This window comes from Equus caballus, chromosome 14 (assembly GCF_041296265.1).
Source record: "Equus caballus isolate H_3958 breed thoroughbred chromosome 14, TB-T2T, whole genome shotgun sequence".
In the NCBI taxonomy this organism is placed as follows: domain Eukaryota; kingdom Metazoa; phylum Chordata; class Mammalia; order Perissodactyla; family Equidae; genus Equus; species Equus caballus.
The window spans coordinates 25,204,177-25,224,239 of NC_091697.1; the positions used below are offsets into that span (position 1 = coordinate 25,204,177).

The window sequence follows — 20,063 nt, forward strand, 5'->3', positions numbered from 1 at the left end:
AATAAAATCTTTTACAGTTATATTACATGTTTTCTTATATAAGGAACCATAAACGTGCTAGAAGAGAAAAAGGAGTAGACGCTAAGGAAGGTGAAGCATGAAGCTGAATAAATAACAAGCTTTAATACCAACTGGTGGACTATTCAGGGTCAGGAAGCTTTTACTTCACGGAATAGATGCCACCCAAGAAAGTCTGCTGTAAAGCGAATTTCTGTCAAAAGTAATCTTTCCCATCAACTCCTATTATAAAATTGGAAACAGTCTCTTTTGCGGGAACAAATGTTGGCCTCTGGCTGGAGGCTCACACTTAAAAAAACCAATTCCCTGATAAAAATCTCACCAATAATCCCCAAAATGTGAATGGGACACACAAAACAGAATTCTCTACAGCATTCTGAATAAATGACAAAATCAAAGCCCTGGACGTGGAAATGGAATGAAGGAGCTCTGTTAATGTGACGGCCTCCTGTCATGACCCTCCCGCAGCTGAGTGATCCCATGAGGTAAGAATTCTGGGCGCCTGTCTCGGCTCTGGGCCCTAGCAGTGTGACTTAAGTCAACCTGCTTTTCCGAGCCTCAATTTAGTCATTGTCAATATTAGTACAAAAATATACAAGCCCTCTCTATCCCGCATGGCTTGTGCGAGGATCAATGAACTAATGCTTATGGTTTTTCTTGTTCATTTGTTTAGTTATTTGTCCATTCAGATAATATCTCTCTGTAAAGATTCTCCTCTGGACTTGGTATTGTGCTAGGGCATAAAGGATGAACAAGACAGTCATGTTTTCTGCTTTCGTGGTTTACAATCAATTATAGAACAGAGACATTAAACAATTATAGTGTGATAGGGAATGGTAGCAAGTTAATTTAAAAAAACTTGGTAGCCGTAAGAAATTATAAAAATGATACCTATGGGCTGTAAACAATTTCTTTTAAAGATTTTACCTTTCCTTTTCCTCCCCAAAGCCCCCCAGTACATAGTTGTGTATTTTTAGTTGTGGGCCCCTCTAGTTGTGGCATGTGGGACGCCACCTCAGCATGGCCCGATGAGCAGTGCCATGTCCGCACCCAGGATCTGAACCGGCAAAACCCTGGGCCGCCCAAAGCATGTGAACTTAACCACCCGGCATGGGGCTGGCCCCTGTAAACATTTTGTTTTAACTAAAAACATATACATATATACTAATTTACCAACATTTTGATGTAGGAAAGAGTCTTTTCTTGGGGTCTGAGTTTGCAGAGTGGAGTTCTGTATTTTTTTTCATAAACTACTTTCTTCAATGTGAAGCAAGATTTTGTGAATTAATACAAGTGCATAATCCTTCTGAAACGTTATCGTTATTGTCTCCAACTGTCTAGAGTTTTCTTCTCACTTCCGTCCACTAGATACTTTTTCTAGGACTTGGCTTTATTCATTCTTTCCAAAGTGGTCAATTTAGAAAGAGCAATTTTCCTTTAATGCACTTATTTGATTACTTTGCATAATATTTAAGTGAATTATGTAGTTGTAGTACTGAGCATGTCCACCATAAACAATTTAGATAACAAACAGAATGGTCTCTTGGTCAGTAAACAACTCGGCTGGTCGGAGTTGAAGTTCCTGGGCATGCTAAAGAGTGGCTGTGTGGGATATGATGCATTTGGCTGCAAGTAACAGAGTCTTTAATGAAAACCAGCTTTTAAATTTTGCTTTCACAAAACCTTCAATACCAAGTAAAAAATATCTTTTACATTGTCACTCAGTGCACACGCACAGACACGTGTGCAGAGTGTGAGCTGAAACACATCTTCACAAACACTACTTACCTTTACTTTTTTTTTTTTTTTTTTTACATTTCAATTTTTTTCTTTAAAAGGAGTGAGTTGTGTACAGGGGGGTTAAATGCTTTATAGACAAGAAAAAAAAACTGCGCTAGAACCAACTTATTCATCATCATCATCTTCTTCTTCATCTTCATCTTCTTCATCTTCCTCCTCCTCCTCATCCTCTTCATCTTCCTCGTCTTCCTCCTCTTCCTTCTTTTTCTTGCTTTTTTCAGCCTTGACGACTCCCTTTTTTGCTGCAGCAGGTTTTCCTTTAGCTCGGTATGCAGCAATATCCTTTTCGTATTTCTCCTTCAGCTTAGCAGCCTTCTTTTCATAAGGCTGCTTGTCATCTGCAGCAGTGTTATTCCACATCTCTCCCAGTTTCTTTGCAACATCACCAATGGATAGGCCAGGATGCTCTCCTTTGATTTTGGGGTGATACTCAGAACAAAACAAGAAAAAGGCCGAAGGAGGCCTCTTAGGTGCATTGGGATCCTTGAACTTCTTTTTTGTTTCCCCTTTAGGAGGGATATAAGTTTTCATTTCTCTTTCATAACGGGCCTTGTCCGCCTTTGCCATGTCTTCAAATTTTCCCTCCTCTTTAGCAGACATGGTCTTCCACCTCTCTGAGCACTTCTTAGAAAACTCTGAGAAGTTGACTGAAGCATCTGGGTGCTTCTTCTTGTGCTCCTCCCGGCAAGTTTGCACAAAGAATGCATATGATGACATTTTGCCTCTCGGCTTCTTAGGATCTCCTTTGCCCATGTTTAATTATTTTTCCTCTGCGAGGCACAGAGTCGCCCAGTGCCCGTCCGGCTCTCACTTGCCCCGGCGCTGTCTCTATGGAGCTCAATGTACTGCAATGGCTGTGAGAGCGGGAGCCAGACCACTACTTACCTTTACTTTGTGGGATCCTACTTGCTGTTTTCTATTCTCATCTATTCTTTCCTATTCTATTAAAGGAAAATTCTAGTCGTGACCCACTAACATAATCTCATGCCCTATTAAAGTGTGCAACCCAGTGTGAAAACCACTGGCTGAAACAATGAAGACATTTATTATCTCAGGTAGGAAGCAGTCCAGAGTCAGGGGAGTCCCTGAGTTGCTGCAGTGGCTCAGCGAAGTCCTCAGGTCACAGGTATTTTCCAGAGATTTCTTTCTGCCGTCCGCAGAGGATTCGGAATGTCTCGCCTCATGGTGCAGAATGGCTCCCACATTGAGCAGTGGTTCCAGGCAGACACAACTTCACCCAGCAAAGACGAGCGAGGGGAAACTTTCCCCAGAAGCCACCAGCCCACTTCTCAGCTCCCACTGGCCAGGACTCATCACACGCCTATGCCCCGACTGCAAAGGAGGCTGGGATAGCAGGTGACTGGTGTCTTCTGCCTCTGCCAGAAGGGGCGACGGGAAGGAGAAGCAGTGTCAGGGAGGCAGCCCAGATGGAGGGCATTGTGCCCTGGCAGGATGAGCTTTCGGGTTTCTCTGGATGTCAGCTGTTTATCTTCTAGAGGGAGGGGCTGGAGAGCGTGTCTTAATCCAAGGAGCAGGTGAAGTAGAGGTGGGTTCGGAGAGCATCTACTGAAGCGTGGCAAAGGCTATGAAAAAAGATGCACAGCTGTGATTGGTTCATGTGGCAGGGTGCGTACCTGGGCCAGGGGATCTGGGAGGCCTCCCCAGGGAAGTGACCCCATGAAGCCAGACTGGAGCGATGGCCTAGTGTGGAGAGATAGGCCTTGGTGGTGGTGGTGGGAACGGTGTTTGAGGCAGAGAGGGAACAGCTTGTGAGAAGGCTAAGAGGAAGGAGAGATCACGACTGAGGTGGCACGTTTATCCCACTAGCTGTCCACCTTCTGGGGGCCAGCCGTGTGCTAGGCACTGAGGGCTTTGAGAGGAGTAGAGAGCTCCTGCCGTTGGAAAAGTCACTGTCCATTAGGAAGAATGACCTAGGAACATTCACGACTAGAAACTAAGGGGAAACACGTCGTCAGAATGCTACGATCTCTTCTAAGTGTGGGGATAAAGGAGGATTTCTGGGCAGCACCCAACAGGACGGCCTGGGTGTGTAGCGTTAGCAGGGGAAGCACCTTCTGGGGGGAGGGCCGATCATGAGCAAAGGCGTGGAGGCTGCAAAGCTGGGCCAGGCGTTGCCCACTTGGCTGGAGTGCTCAGCCTGAAGGGGCCATGGGAACCGAGGCCAGAGGGCGGGTCAGGCTATCTTTGCTCCAGCTCCCTCCACTGAACCCCAGCCATCTGAGGCCTCCACCTTGGCTAACCTTCCTGGCAGTGCATGTGACACTGGGCCTTGGAAGACAGAAGGAATGACTCGAGGCTTGTTGCCGTTTAACATAGTTTTTCCCCCAAAACAAAGTGAGTTCCAGGGAGAGGCCCCTGCCCGTCTCTCCCTCTTGGCACCGCGAAGGCACCTCCCCAGTCTCTTTGGAGAAAGAACAGTCTCTGACTGGTCAGAGGGATGCTGGGTCTGTGTCTCCCTGGACCTTCTGGGAGGGCTGCCCAGGCGACACAGGCCTGCAGGGGAGACCTCTGGAGCTGGGGCAGTGGGACTGGAGACGGGGCATCTGTGGTCCTGCCCAGAGCGGGTGCCCAGGCCTAAAAGTTGTGGGAAAAAGCACGGGCTGGACACTCAGGGACAGGCGTCAAGGATGAGGTGAGATGTCGTGGCAGGGCAAGCATTTGTGGTGGTCCCTTGGAGGCCTAGAAGGGGGCACCAGGACGTAGGTTTGGCAGCTTCACCTTAAGGCAAAGTTTCTCAGCCTGGGCACTAGTGGCATTTTGAGTGGGCTAATTCTCCACTGGGCGGCTGTCCTGTGCATTGCAGGACATTTAGCAGCATCCTTGGCCCCTATTCACTAGATGCCAGCAGCATCCCCCACCCTCAGTGTGACAACCAAAAAAGTCTCCAGACATTACCAAATGCCGCCTGTGGGTAAAATCACCGCAGATTGAAAAACATGGTCTGAAGGTGAACGAAGAGGCATCTTGGACCTCTCTTGTGCAAGAGGGTTCTGCCAGGACCACAAGAAACATTCCTCACCACTCTGTGGCCACTTTGTCACCTTCCACAAAGGCTAGGACCTTTTGGTGAACTTGATCCTTTGGAGAGTTGGGCCACATGGGCAATAATTTAGAGAGGGCAAAGCTAGCGGCCAAGGTCCCGTCAAGGGAACCTCTGGGGTTGCTCTGGAGAGGGGTGACGGGGAGGCGTCCTGGAGCTGCGGTTTGGATGTGGGATCTGGGGAAGAGGGAAGAGTGGAGGGTGACTCCCAAGTCCGGCTTGGGCCACTGTGCTGATGGCTGTTCCAGGAGCCATGAAAGGGTGCCTGGACAAGGAGTTGCTTTTGGGGGATGGAAGTCGGGGATAAGGTGAGTGCCCTGAATTCAGTCCTCCTCCTGTCACTCATGTCTTCTTTGGCCCTGTCTGAAATTTGTCCCGGTACCATCTCTGGGGACAGGCTTCCATGGCTGCTGCTCTCCAAGGCGAGGAGAGTGAGTGGAGGCAGGCCGGGTCACTGCCCTGGCTGGAGAAGCCTCATGTCTTTCCAACAGAAAACTCTGGCTCTGGCTATGTTCTTGCTACTGTCTGACATTACTTCAATTTGGCTTTATTCGGACCAGAACCTGGAGCAGGATTTCTAGCCAGAGTTTGAAGGGGGAAGGCAGTCCCACGTTGTTAATGGCTGAAAGGGGGAGCGGGAACTGGAGCGGATGTTGCCCCGGCCCCTCTCAACTGTGTGCAAGTGGAGAAGGCCTTGGGGTGAAAGGACTGGGCAGGTGGCTGTTGGCCCTTTAACAAGAACTGTTCTCGGCAGGGTTCTGGTGTCTTCTGAAAGGGTAGTTTTTATGTGCAAGGATGACCTTCCACGAAGGCTAGGATCCTGTGGTGAGCTGGACCCGCTGGGGAGTTGGGCCCTGGACAAAGGGGTCCTGCATCATGGCTCTGTCCTTCTACCACTGTCACCTCCTCCTTCTTCTCAACTGCAGTTGGACATTTCTGGAACCCTTGGCACCCCTCCAGGCCTTCTGAGATCCGTCAAGAACAGAGTCTGCCCTTGCAGACAGAAGACATTGCAGTGAAAAGGCAAGCTGTCCAAACAGCAATTCAGGAGGCATAATTCAGCACTAAATATATGCTCTGAGCAGGATAGTGACCATCTCATTGCTCTGAGCCAAGACAAGCACATGCTTTCTGTGCCTTTGCACGATTTGTTCCCTTTGCCTTAAATGCCCCCTGCAGTGGACACTTGGCACTGTCTTTGGCCATCCAGCATCTGCATGCTCTTTCTTTGACTCTTGGTGGGTGCAGAGCCCATTCCCAGAATAGGAGCTGAGAATGCCAATGCCTACTTTCCCAGCCTCCCTTGCAGCTAGGGCACAGCATGTGACTCAGGCTCTGGAATCAGATGCACTTGGCCTGGCCTTGAGATCAGGAGCTGTTGAAGCAGAGTAGAAGGGACCTGTGGAACCCACCCTGTGGGGTGGGGTCAGAGCTGTGGTGCTGAGGGGTGGTGGCTGTGAGGTCCTCACTGGACCAGATCTGTGACATGATTTAGGGCAATGCTGCTGGCTGTCTTTCCAAGAATTGGTTCTCTATTCCTCCCAGCAGTTCTGTGAGCTCCCAGCATCCTTTTAATGAATTATTTTCCTGCTTGAAAGAGTCAAAGTCAGCATCTGTGCTTGCAGCCGTGAACTCTGACTAGTACATCCTCCTTCTCCTTTCCATTTGTTTGGCAAATTCCAACTCATCTTTAAATATTCTACTCAAATAACACCTCTTCCAGGAAGGCTTCTTGGATTCCTCAGGCAGTTTAGCATCTGGGCTCCCAGATGTGCCCAAGCTATTATGGGGGCCATAGCAAGACAGGAGACAGTATGGATGCAACCACAAAAAACATTTGGATAATTTGTCTGTCTACTAGGTAGTAGGGAGGGGAGAAGGAATAGGAGATAGAAAAGCAAAGCGGTTACGAGCTTGGCTCTGGAGTTCAAATCCTGGCTCAGTCACATGCTGGCTATGTGGTTTTAGCCAAGTTACTTAACATCTCTGAGCCTCAGTTTCCTCTTCTGGAAAATGCAGTTAATAATAGGACCCATTCTCATAGGACTGTTGTGCGGTTTAAAGATGACACGTGAAGTGCTTTAGAAGAGAGCCTGGCACTCAGCAAGCGCTCAGTAAACATCAGTTATGCTTTTTGGAGGCAGCAGAGAGCAGCAACAAGTCAGGAGATGCGCGTTCTACTCCAGCTGGGCCACCACCATCCTGCGATCTTGGCAAGTCTGTCTGAGAAAAACAGACTCCTACTTCAACCCAGTTTAAGCAAAGGAAATGGAGGTCTTCCCTAGAACCCAAGGTGATGGGAACTCACAAGGGCCTGGAACCAGGAAACGGAAGGTCAGTGCCACCAGGCAGCCATTTACTCCATCTCGCTCTCCCTTTCTGGAGCCATTAAGTCTATGTTCTCTGCTCCTTTCTACTCGTCTGCACACAGACTGTCTACGTCTCTCTGTGTCCTTCTCTCCCAAATTTACATGCAGGAACTATCTCGTTGTCTCTGAATCCCAATTCTCAATTCCCAGCAGAGAATCTCAGAAGGACTCAGCTGGGTGAGGTGTCCATTCCTGGTCCAATCCACTGTAGCCTCGTGATGGGGTCGTGTGGTACAAACATGGCTGCCAGGGACCCATGGGCCACTGGGAGCTGGGCAGACCTGTCCTCTCTCTGACTCAGTTCCTTATCTGTATATACAGCACGGTTTCATGCGTGTATCACTTGAAATGCTTTCAGTCACAAGTAACAGAATATTCAGCTAACAGCGGTTTAACTACCAAGTACTTTCTGTTCCCTTACATAACAGGAAGTCTTGGAAGTAGGTGTTCTGGCATTGGTTCACAGCTCAACCTTGGCATTGAGAAGCCAGCATCTTCCCTCCTTCAGCTCTGCCATCTTTAGCCTGTTGGTTTTTGTCTTTAGGCTTGTCACTTCATGGTTACAAAATGGCTGTTGCAGCTCCAGGCATCACAACTTCATGGGTAATATCCAAAGCAGGAAGCATAGTGCCTCTTCTTCTGCATCTATTTCTTTTTATCGAGGATCTCCTTGGAGATTTCTCCTTATGTTTCATTGCTCAGTACTATACATGCAAGGGAATCTAAGAAAATATCTGCCATTCTCAACTTCTGTTATTAGAGAGAAACTTCACCAGGAAGGAAGGAAGTGGAGGGGAAGGGCTGTTGCGTATGCAACTAAACGGTGCCATTGTGAGAAGTAAAGTTCGGTCATCTCTAGACAATTCCATTAATTGTCTGGTTAAAATAAGGCAGTGCTCAGTGCTGTTGCTGCTGATGGAAATTCAGAAAGCGTCCATGTACAAACACGCATCCACAAGGCTGTGTTTAAGTCCATTTCTTTCTAAGCCCAAAGGGACATTTTCTAGAAGCCACTGCCGTGTACGTGTCAGTGTAAAGTTGAGTTTCACAAAAGAACCAGTGATGTGCTGGCATTGATTCTGGCTCTAGTTGCTTCTTTTCAGCTCTTCAAAAATGTATCCAAAGATGTTTTTACTTTGACTTTCTTCTTTTCATGGTAAGAAGACACTTCTTTAAACAGCTCATGGGCCAACACTGATGAATAACGCGATGGCCAAGACTGAAATGGATGCGCATGACCGCTTCACACCATCTGTGGGGAGCAGGCAGGGTTGGCCTACTTTTTCTTCAGTGCCTAGCTCTGCTCTTATCTGTGAATGTTTGTAAGTAGAGGAATTTCAGCACAGATGTGAAATTGCTTTTGAAATAGGGGTGGCCCCTATAATTTGTGTTCTTTCTTTCTTTTTAAATAGAAGCTTTTCTTTTGTCTGGCGCTCGCTGAGGGTAGAAAGGGAGCCCAAAGAAAAGCGGTGAGGGCCCTATCATGCCGCGGGCCCTCCCCCACTGCACGGGTGCAAAGTCACAAAGTCAGGAGCGTGCGTGTTTGCAAGCGCTGTGTACGTTCTGGAGACTGAGAGAGTTTGTCGATGTGCTGGTTGGGCCTCAGACTCTGGGAGAGAGCCCAGGCCTTGAAACGAACTGACTTGGGTTTCACATCCTTCTCTGCCACTTCTTTGGCTCAGAGACCTGGTGCAAGCTCTTCTTCCTTCTGAGCCTCAGTTTCCCCAGTTTGGGCAAAGTCAAGTCCTATGTCTTAGTGTCTTTGTGTAGATCACAGCAGTTGGATGACCCAGGTGATTTTCTAAGGTCCTCTCCAACTCTGAGCCTCTGAACCTGAAGACTAAGGGTCCAGCCCTAACAGCATCATTATCTCCTCTTCTTTCTCCTCTGTCCTCTTTGTCATCAGCATCATCATCCCCACCATGACCAACAGCCTCATCACCACCATCTCCTGAGTGTAATGTTGTCCTAGGCACTGTCCTGAGTCCTCTACCTGCATAAACGCATCGAATCCTCATGGCAAACCCACAAGGCAGGTATTTTTACTGACATCTCAGAGATCAGAGGCTGGGACTCAGCAAGGTGAGAGGACTTGCCCAAGGCCACCCAGCAGGTAGGTGGCGGAGTGAAGATCAGATCCTCCAGCCTAAGATCTGATTGAGAAGCCACTCTGTCCCTTTGACTGTTTCAGATGCTTCTCAAGAAGGAGCCCATGTTTCTCGAGTAAGTGTGCTCCGGGGTGAAGCTGTGATCTCAAGGTCAGGCCTAGGCAAAGCCTTGTGCAGGGTTAGGCGCTGCAAGTTTCCTCCTACAGTCAGATAACCTTCCTGGAGGAGAGCGGGGGTCTTCTCCCAAGCAGCCTCTGCCTCGAGAGGACTGCACTCTGAGAGGGGCACATCTGGACTTTCTGCCTCCTCAGCGTCCATGACCTCTTCTTTTGGTGACACCTCCCCCCAAGTTTTCCTTTGGGAGAACAACCTCAACTCCACTCTTCGTTCATGTGTTCGGGGAGACTGACTCTTCTCCTCCCCCCTCATTCCCCAACTCGCATGGCAGGAATGGTCACATGATCTGGCCTTGACCAATCAGAGCATTCCTTCATCTGACCAAAGTTCAAGGCCAAGTGCCCAAATCATCTGATGATCTGTAATCCTGGGCCTTTTGTAGAACTCTTAGGAGGGACAAGCTCCTTTTCTGCTGGTAAGGATGTAAGTCAGGCTGCTGGGCTCACTGAGTGTGAAAGCCTGTTTGAGAAAGAAATTAAAGCAGAGGGAAGGAGAGCTGAGAGGTGACAGAAGGCACATTTGAGCACCTGGATCCATCAGTTCCTGAAGCCAGTGTGAGCTGGGTTTCTGTCCTTGTAATCGGAAGACTCAAGACTGATATACCAGCAGCTTGGGCAATATGCTGATGGCAGAGGCTAGGGAGGCACTCACTCTAGCACAGTTTTCGACTCATCTTTCCTGAAACAATTCTGTGATTTTTCACGTATGTAGGCTGTTGGCCCTCCGCCACAAGCTCAGATACAGTTTCTGGTATATAAGTTCGGCTTGGAGGTTGCTTCAGTTTGGAGATTACTTTTTGGTGCAAGTGACTGCTAGCTGCCTCCTGGAAAAGGAGGTTCACTGAGGGACCTGCCTTGGTAGGGACGGAAATTGCGGCTCAGGTAGAGAGCCAGGCCTTGGCACAGCGGGCTCTCGTGTCTCTTCTCTGTGGCAGCTCTGATCTACTTTCATTCACAGCATCCTCTGCTTTCCCATGCATTCTGCTTCCTCCAATCTCCACAAGCAGGTGGCCCCTTGAGGCCCTGCCTCTGCCACATAGAATTCTTTCAGCCTCAGTTCTCACCGGAAAGTCCCGAAGGAGGGATAGGAGAGGCCAGCCACGCTTCCTGACACACCTCAGGCTGCTGGGCAGTCTACGGATTCTTAGGTCGGATATCCAGGCCGGGTCCAGGCAGCCTTGCCTGGGGTCACGTGAGGGTCAGGTATCCATCTGGTACTGCATCAGCTGGGATGTCACGGGACCCTCTCGCGGCTCCCGCCTCGGCAGGGGCTGTGAGTGGGCAGTGCTGTGGTGACATCTCCATGACAAAGGCTGTTTGAACATCCGGAATTGGCATCGAGTCAGAGGAAGGACTGTTTCACGTTAGGGCTCAAACCAATAAGTCAGCTCTCATGGAGCTTATGGCCTAGGTGGGGAGATGGACAATAGACAAGAAAACACCTCAGATAAAAGTAGCCACCGTCCATCGGAAAAGATGGGCAGTGGGAGGCTGAGTGGGCTGTGCGCCAAGCAAGGCTCCTCAGAGGAGAAGTCCTTTGAGCTAAAGCTTGAACAATCAAAGGACCCGGATGGGTAAGGACTGAGGAAGGACAGCCTTGTGGGCAGAGAAACCGCATATCTGAAGGCCCCACAGTGGAAATAGAACAGCGTATTTGAGGAACCAAAAATGAAGGTGTGACTGGAAGATCTGGGGTGAGGGGAGTGTTCTGGGGTGTGTCAGGGATGCCAGCAGGGGCCAGACCCTTATAGGTCCTGATACGATGTTTACGCTTTATTCTAGGAACAATGGGAAGCCACCAGAGGCTCTCACGTAGGACAGTGACACGATCCGATTTATGCTTTCAAGGTCCATGACCTCGGGAAAGGCATGTTACGTCTCTGAGCTTTTCTTCTTCTCCTCTGGAAGATGTAGATGAGAACTGGGCCAATTTTTGAAGGAGCCTCTTTGAGAAAATGCACTAACTGAGATAAACCTATTGGAAAGTGGCGGGCCTTGGCAGACCTCTGCAAAGATTCTCCTTTCTTCTTTTTCTTTTTAAAAGAAACTGCAAATTGTCATCCACCGGCAAGCTCCCTTCTGCCTTGACCAACCCAGGCACAGTTTGGCCTCACGGTTTAACTTTTCTATTTGCTGGGCTTCCATCCACATTTGCCTGTGGTCTGCTCCCTCCCCCTTGTTTTGTTGAGAACTTTGCACACTTACTGTTTGGGGTGATTGCATTTCATACATCTTTTTTATTGTTAATCATTTCAGATCTGGTCTCCATTATTTCATCCCTCTCTCAGGGCTTTATTTTCATCCCTGTCCTCATTGAACATTTATTTAAATGGTCTTACATAGGCCTTATCTTGATTTCATCTGAACGGTCCCACTTTACACAGATTTTAGCTGAATGCAGGAGACGCTGATTTTATCATTGGCCTAGTGGTAGAGAGAGGTCATCACAGCTGTAAGGATGTGCTGGAGAGAACCTTGGAGCCCGACAGAACAGGGTCCAAACTCTAGCGTTTGTCTTTTCGGGCCATGTGGCTTTGGGCAAGTGATCTCACCAATCTGAGCCTCAGTTTCCTCATCTCCAAAATGAAGGTGTGAATAGGGGTGGCCTCCTGGGCTTGTAGGTATCCAACAATATTAGTTCATGTCTCTGCCTACCAGGCCTTCGCCGCCACCCATGCCTCATTCTTTGACCTTTACAATGGTGATCTCTGCCCTGGTTCCCGGCATGCCCCTTCTCAGAATCCATGGGCCTCCTTATAAGCTTCTTTCTATGTTCCTCGGACTGTGGCCTTTGGGGTTAGACCGACTTGGGCTCCAATCCCCATTCTAACTCCTTACCGACTGTGCCACTTAAACGCTCGGAGACTCACTTTCCTTGTGTGCTAGTGGGATACAGGAGGAGCACCAACCTCTGAAGTGATCACAAATATTGACTGAAATAATGCTCTGGCACTCATACCACACCTGGTACTGTAAGTGGGCAGTCAATGGTGGCTGCTGTCGCACATCATTGTAACGCTAGACTGCGCTCCTGGAGAGCAAGGACTGTGTTTTTTCATCTTTGTTCGCCCTTGGCATTGCAGAGCGCCTGGCACACAGTGTGGCCTCAGCTGGTTTCAGTCCTTTCATCTCCTATAACAAAAATAGAGCTGCTGTGCTGCCAAGTTGGTCGGAACACTGGCGTCCCCATAAAACCCTACCTGTTTACACAAATGCCACTTTCTAAGATCCTCAGCGGCAGGGCAGGATGGTGAAGGGAAAATGCCTCCAGACTTTATGGAGCGATCCAGCTGCTGGCCGCGGTTCCCGGGGAGGGCTGAGGAGGCCGCGACCACGGGAGGGCCTCTCTGTAGGGAAGGGCCCTGCTTTTAAGAGCTGCTTGTCTTCTTTATGCGTTCTCTTCTCATTATTTTTCTGAGAACCTTTTTAGAATTTCACTGGGAGTCAAAAAACACATTTTGCCAAATTCTGAGGCCTTGTAACCACAAGGCCTGGTCCCTGTGACCAAACCAAGACCAAACCGTACCCTTCTGGCTAGGGATGCTGTTTACTGCTGGCGAAAGACCACTTTGGGCTTCACAGTAAAAAGGGTTAGAAAATTGTATGAAAGGGCTCAGAAGGCTCATGGACATCAAATAGCTCTTACAAAACCAATGTTGTAATTAGTTAAGTATAAATGAATCAGAACCATATGGCTTAAAAGTTAAAGGAAAAAGGAGTTGGAGGAAAAAATGTCTTTTGGGATTTAATCAAACAAAAAATGCTGGAAAAATCGTTGATGTTCACCATGCTCAGATCCCATCTGGGTCCCCCACCCCCCCTCAGCTTCTTCCTCCTGCCCAGGTCCTCCCCACGGGGCAGGGGCGACGCTCTCTTGATGCCCGGCCCGCCTGGCTGGGTGGAGTGCGTGTGTCGCCGTGGGGGTTAAGCTGGGGAAAGGCGCAGGGCACCCGGGGAGCACAGAGAAGGGGTGCCCAAGCTGGCTGTTGGCAGATTGGGAATGCTCCCCTGTGGAGATGATGCCGAGCCAGCTTTACAGGCAGAAGAGGAATTGGGGCGGGGGACGTGGAGCGGGCATTGTGGAGGAGGCAGTGGCTGCGCGCATGCGCCGAGGAGACACCAGGCACTGGACCGTCAGGGAACTGCAGGTCATTCGGAAGGGCTGGTTTTTGACTCACGTCCCGCTGCCTTTGCTGCCCACCCTACCTCAAGGCGCCCGGCCGCCTCCCCCATCACCTTCTACCACCTCCCCCTCTTGCAGTTTTCTTGTGGCACTTTTCACAGTCTGAAATGCTCCTATTTCTCTCTTTCTCTTCTCTCGTTGCCATTTACATCGCACTAGAATGCAAGCTTCTTAAGAGAAGGGATCTCATTTGTCTTGTCCCCTGGCCTGCTAGATTCCTAGCAGATGAGAGATATCGGATTTAGAGTGGCCGCTCAATAAGAGTTTGGGGAATGAATGAATGGAAAAAGAATGAGTGAATAGCTGGTGGTAGAAGGCGTGAGGGATGCAGAAGGAAGAAAGGCTGGAGAAGTGGGCAGGAGCCAGGGCCTGAAAGGCTTTGTCACTTTGTGCTAAGAGGCTCCTGAAGTGGATGGAAAGTCAATAAAGGGTTTCAAGCAAGGACGTGACAAAGTCAGCACTGTATTATATTGGAAACAAACAATGAGGCTGGGGAACCTGGAAGCAGGAGAAAATGGGTGGTGGAGCAAATCCTGTGTCTGCTTTGCCTTCCTCTGCCGTCCCTTGAAGGCGTGTAACAGAGTGCTCCATATAGAATAGGTGCTTAATAAATGTGGGGAGTCAATCAATGATAAATGCTTTGGCTCCAAATTGCTGCATAGAAGCCATTATTTTCTCATTTAGAAAATGGATCTTGTGGCTAACTGTGGAAAATCATCTTCCAGAAAAAAAAAGAGAGATGTGTATGTCTGCTCTGTCTCGAATGTTTTCACTGAACCAGATTCTCTTTCCGGAGGGTGGCTGCCCTTGGCAGCTCTCGGGTTACAGGAAGCTGGGCCGGGGTTCCTCTGACATTTCAGCGGAGCCTCGAGTGGGTGGGGTGGGAAGATCTGGGCTGTGGAATAGGTAAGTTGCTCAATGTCCCTGGAAAACCTTTGGGAACAGAGCTGAGTGGTATTTGGGAGAGTATTTTGGGTGTGGAGGATCTTTATGTTAGGAGAGAAATACATAGGCCAGGCTCTCGGAGTCGTTAATAATGGTGTATTATTGCTGGAAGCCCCAGGAGAGCCTGCACTCGGAAACCTTAGCGGGCGTCTGTGCCTTCTCTGAGGAGGCTGTTTACTTCCTGGCCCACGTCTGCAACATACTCGTGCCATGTGGGAGCGTGGCCACCCCCTGCTTCTCTGCTTGGGGCTCCAGGCTGCAGAGAACCTGCCCACTTCTTTGTGCAGAAGACCCCACAGTGCCCCCAGCTCCCTCTTGCTGTGTCAGCCGTGTGCTGCTCTTGCTCTGGCGCATTCTAGGTGGAGCATCTTGTTGGACCGTCACAGCTGTTATTTCCCAGCCCAGGACAGAAGCTCAGCAGGTGAAGTTGCTTGCCCAATGTCCTCCAGGCAGGATCAGTGGAGGCCTGGGCACTGCCCCTCTCAGCTCCTGTCACCTCAGCTCATTGCATCCCCTGTAGATGGAGCTTGCCGGAGACCCACGCCTGCCCTTCCCCTTGGTGCTGTCTAACCTCGCTCCTGGTCTCATCAAGAAGCATCTGCCCCCTGGCCTGGATTTAAATAGTAACGTCTGCAGCACGCCTTTGTGGGGTTGACCTACTCAGCAGCCAGCCTGCCTTCTCACAGCACTTTGACTTCCCCCTGGAGACCCCCTTCTGCCGTCGTGTGTCGTCATGGCACAAGGGCGTGCTTCTGCCTCCTCCACAGAAGCACGAGCAGCCAGCTCGCCCTCTCTCTGCTCCAGCTGTAACCAGGGGGTGGGCATGTCATCCAGGTGAGGGTAACCAGATGGTCCCTCCGGGACCCGGAGCCTGGAGTGAGTAACTCGGGGCCCGGCGGAATGGCTGGAGGCACTCGGGCCAGCAGCGGTGGTGGCGTGCTGACCATCTATTCCCACGACCTTCCTCAGGCCTTGTTGCCTAATCCTCCACAATCTCGTGGTTTCTGGCCATTTTCCAGACATCATCCCTACTCTCTGCCAATTCTATGAGCCCCTGATAGCCTTCCAATAAATTCCATTCGATTGCCACACAACTTGCAATCAAGAACGCTGACATGCACAACCGCTCATTAAGCTCTGTCTGAGCCAGACGCTTACATGTGACATCTTGTCGGATACCCAAACGCCCCAAGGAGGAAAGAGTGAGTGTACCTGCTTCCCCAGCGAGGATCCTACGGCTCAGGAAGCTGCAGTGACGTGCGCAAGTCGCACAGCTGCTGAGCGGCAGGGCTGGGATTCAAACCCAGGTTTTTCTGATTCTGAATTCCACACGTTCTCACTTGTCCTTTTCTTCTGCCCCGGCTTCCAGTGCCTCAGAGAGGCAGTGCTGGCCAGCCCCGGACTTCCATCACGCAACTGACATTGCAAGCCTGAGACTTGTGGCAAAATACTTTCAAAATCTAATTTGCTCACATCCATGAACACCTGCCAGGAAGGAATTTGAGGCGTTTGGTCTAAACATGGAAAAGCTGAGTTCACTTACCCCAGAGGGGGCACCTGCAGGGAGAGGGAAAAATAGTTTTAACCCTTTCCTTGGGGTGGAAAAGGAGGCCACCCCATGGTGCTTTCATCCCTAACCATCAGAAAGGGCTGAGGCGAGAGCTCAGCAGGCGAGATTCATTGTAGGATGTGAGGGAGGAGGAAATCCGTGGAGATGGTGAATATTTTTTTTATGTTTGTGACTTTTCTACTCTCAGTTTGGGGGGTATTTGAAAGAAGTTTGAGCTACGTATGAAGAACCCATTTAATGTCATGCAGCTTCCTGGGGGAAATTTGGGGCTTCCTCAGATCTGAGAATTTGGGGATTCTAAGGTTTTGGAGAGACCTGACCTGTGGACTCTCCCCGCCCCCCAACACTCCAGCGGTTCCTCAAGATTGTGCTTTCTTAATGACGTGAAATGACTTCTGAGCAAACCTGTAGCTGAGACTGCAGGGCAAAGAAACCATGTCACGTGCTCTTCTGTCAATGGAGGTGCAGAAATCCAGGCTCCAACTGGACACGCGTTCAGCAACTGAAAGCAGAGTCTGTATTTCTTCGCTGAACTGCGGGCGCAGCCACTCTGCAATCACGGATTTGGCAGCGTCCACAGCATTTTGTGGACATGGTCACACTTTCAGGACAAATCTCAGACTTCTCAGGCATCTGGACTCTTGGTTAACGTTTAAGCGGCCACCTCCGCCCTATGCGTCTGGAGATGGGCCTGGAGGAACAGACGTCTTAACTGTCTGTGTGGCTCAGTTTTAAGAAGCCGTGTTAGGGCAGAATGGAAGCGATGCCCATCCAGCAGCCCCAGGGACCTTGAACCGTGGAGGTCGGTCTAAATCCTAGAACTATATCCTGACATTTCTGGCCATGTGGTCAAGGTCTGGACAATGTTTGGGTCCACATATATACGTGAAATTACATTATTTTTTACAGGGATGGTGAACATTGAGATCTCTCTAGCCCACAGTAGTAAAGGATGGCCGTAAGCAACAGAAACCCATTTAAACAGCTGAGATGAAAGGGTGATTAATTGGGGAATAATAAAAAGAATTCCCATGAAAAGAAAGTGCAGAGTAAAGCCCAGCCTTGTGGGAACTAGAAAGTGGTCTGGCAACTCGTCTTCTCATTTCTCTCTTTGTGGTGCCGCCTGGCATCTGTTTCTCTCTGAGAAGCAACAGACCAGCCTCTCTGCCTCCTTGTGGTTTCTCCACAATTCTGGCTTGCACCAGGATTTTGGCACCACCTCCGACCCCGTCTCCATATGACTGTACAAGTTCAGCACCATCCATCATGGCTGCCGTCCCTGGGATTCTCCGGTGCTGGGGAGAGGGTATCAGCTATCTATTGCCACATCATGTGCATAACAATCATTAACGCCTCTGTGGCATATAACAATAAACATTTATTTTGCACACTAATCTGTTGGTTGCTGGGCGGTCAGCTGGACTGAGCTGAGCAGAGCGTGGCAGCAGGGCACACCCTCCCGTGCGCATCTGTGGTCGGCCTTGGGTTAGCTAGGTGGCTTGGGGAATCTCAGATAGGCTCTCTCACTTGTCTGCAGCACATCTGGGACAAATGGGCTGACTTGGCTCTGCTCTGTGTCTCATTCTCCAACGGGCTAGCTCAATCCTGTCTTCAGGGAGAAGCAGAGAAGCCAGCAAGAGAGAGTGGAAGTGCTCAGGGCCTCTGGAGCCCACCTGAGGACGTGTCCACCATCGCTTCTGCTGCATCGTCTCGTCTACAGCAGGTCACGGGCCAGCCCAGATCAAGGGAAGGGGAGTTAGGCCCCACCCCTTGATGGGAGAAGCTGTGGAGTTGCACTGCAAAGGGTAAGGTCACTGGGAGGGAGGAAGCCTCGGGGCCACTTCCGCAGTTACTCGGCCACAGAGAGGGCATCTGATTGGCCTCGGCCCGGCCTGTGGATTGGCTCCCTTGGTTCAGGTGCTCGACTCTCTGTGGTTTGGATGTGTGTGCATGTGGAGGGGGAAGGTCACAGGTGTGCTCCTTTCTATCGCTGTTGTGGCGTCAGATTAACTTAGAAATGTTCAACATCCCTCTACTCTTAAGACAGCTCCCAATTTCAGTTTGGACAATGGCGACCACCTGGACTGCGTGTGGGTCCTTCAGCAGCCCCGGGAGTAGAGTGCTGAACTTTGGCCTAAGCCAGTCAGTGTGTGTTATGCTCCTAACCAGGATCATTGGTTCAGGAATGGGCATGTGCTTCAAAGCAAACTGGGGCAATCAAAGACAACCTTAAGGCTGTTTCTTAACCACCATGGAAAGGCATTCACTCTCCCCTGCTGAGTGTAGATCCGAGGTGAGGGGAGACTGGAGCTACAGCAGCTATCCTGCCAGCTTGTGGAGCCTGCAGACTCAAGAGAGCAGAGTGGAATGCAGAGATAGAGACTAGATTCCAGTGTTTAAGGTGCTGGATCAAGCCATGCCTGAACCCAATCCAATCCTGGACTACTTATTCACATATATTTCCTTTTAGCTTAGCCCATTCTAGGTTGAGTTTTCTGTTGCTGTTAACAGAAATAATAATTTTCTAGCTAAAAGGTCTTGACCAGTGAGTGTCTTGACCAATAGAGCAGAGAAAGTGACAGATGTGTTCATCACATGAGTGTAGACTCATTGACATTTTAAGGATTAAGGAAGTGTTCTAGGGCTGTTACTGTGTATCGCTGGAGGAATGAGGCTGACGTATTTGGATTTTGGGATTGCATTGTGTAACTTCTAAGGTCTGTTTAAAAAATACCTCCCCACTATTATCCATGCAAATATCATGCAGCACACATTTCCCTGGACACTGTGGATATTCCTGATACAGGGTAAAAAGACAAAAACCAACAGCCAGCTGAACTCTGCGCTCATCAGGAGCTCCCCGTCTCTGGGCCTCATCCACTTCATCGGTAAGGAGAGAGCTGGGTGATAAACGAGCTGAGTTATCGCCTGTTGTGATTCTCAGCTGCCTCCTTCCTGCCTCTTCTGCAGGAAGAGACAGGTGCTCTCAGCAGGTGCACACCTGAGCTACGTGATTGCCACGCCTTTCGCTCACTGCACTTATCAAATTGTGTAATTAAATGTTTTTAAACTTTTTATTTAATTTCAAACTTACAGAAAAGTTGCAAGAACAAGATAAAGAATTCTTGAATATCCTTTGCCAAGATTCGCCAGTGATTTACCTGCTGCCCTTTTGCTCTATCATTCATTCACTCATTCATTCCTTCCTTCCTTCTCTTCTCTGTGTGTGTGTACATGATGCCCCTTTAACCCTAATTATTTCACTGTGTCTTGCCTAAGAACAAAAACATTCTCTTTCATGACAACAATACAAGGATCAAAACCAGGAAAATTAACGATAATATGTTCTATTATGTAATCCACTAACCATATTCAAATTTTATCAGTTGACCCAATAATCTAGTCTTTCATAGCCGTTTCCCCTGACTCCAGGAGCCAATTCGGGACCAGGATTGCGTTATTGTCATGTTTTCAGTTGTCTTTAATATAGAGTTGGCCCTCAGCCTTTCTTTGTCCTTCATGACCACAACCTTTTGGAAGGTTAAAGGCTAGTAATCTTGCAGAATGTCCCTAAGTTTGAGTTTATCTGGTGTATCCTCACGATTAAATTCGTATTAAGCATTTTGGGGCAGGAATGCCACCCAAGTGATGGTGTCTTTCCCGCGGTGTCACATCAGCAGGCACCTGGGGTTGGTTTGTCCCAGTTTTGGGGATGCGAGCTTTGCTCACCTGGGTGAAGTGGATTCACCGAGTTTCTTCACTATCACGTTACTCTTCCCGCTTGTACTCAAGGAACCACCTGTGGGGAGACGATGAGCTGTGTAAATATCTTG

General features: G+C 49.4%; 1 protein-coding gene across 1 annotated transcript; it reads right to left on the bottom strand.

Annotated features, from left to right (window-relative positions):
• Positions 1-1,807: 1,807 nt before the first annotated feature.
• On the bottom strand, positions 1,808-16,035 carry LOC100059078 (high mobility group protein B1-like). The gene is made up of 2 exons (XM_070234691.1): positions 15,873-16,035; positions 1,808-3,401 (listed from the first exon to the last, which is right to left on the bottom strand). The coding sequence occupies exon 2, from the start codon at positions 2,569-2,571 to the stop codon at positions 1,924-1,926; it is 648 nt and encodes a 215-aa protein (XP_070090792.1). The 5' UTR covers positions 2,572-3,401; positions 15,873-16,035; the 3' UTR covers positions 1,808-1,923.
• Positions 16,036-20,063: the final 4,028 nt, after the last annotated feature.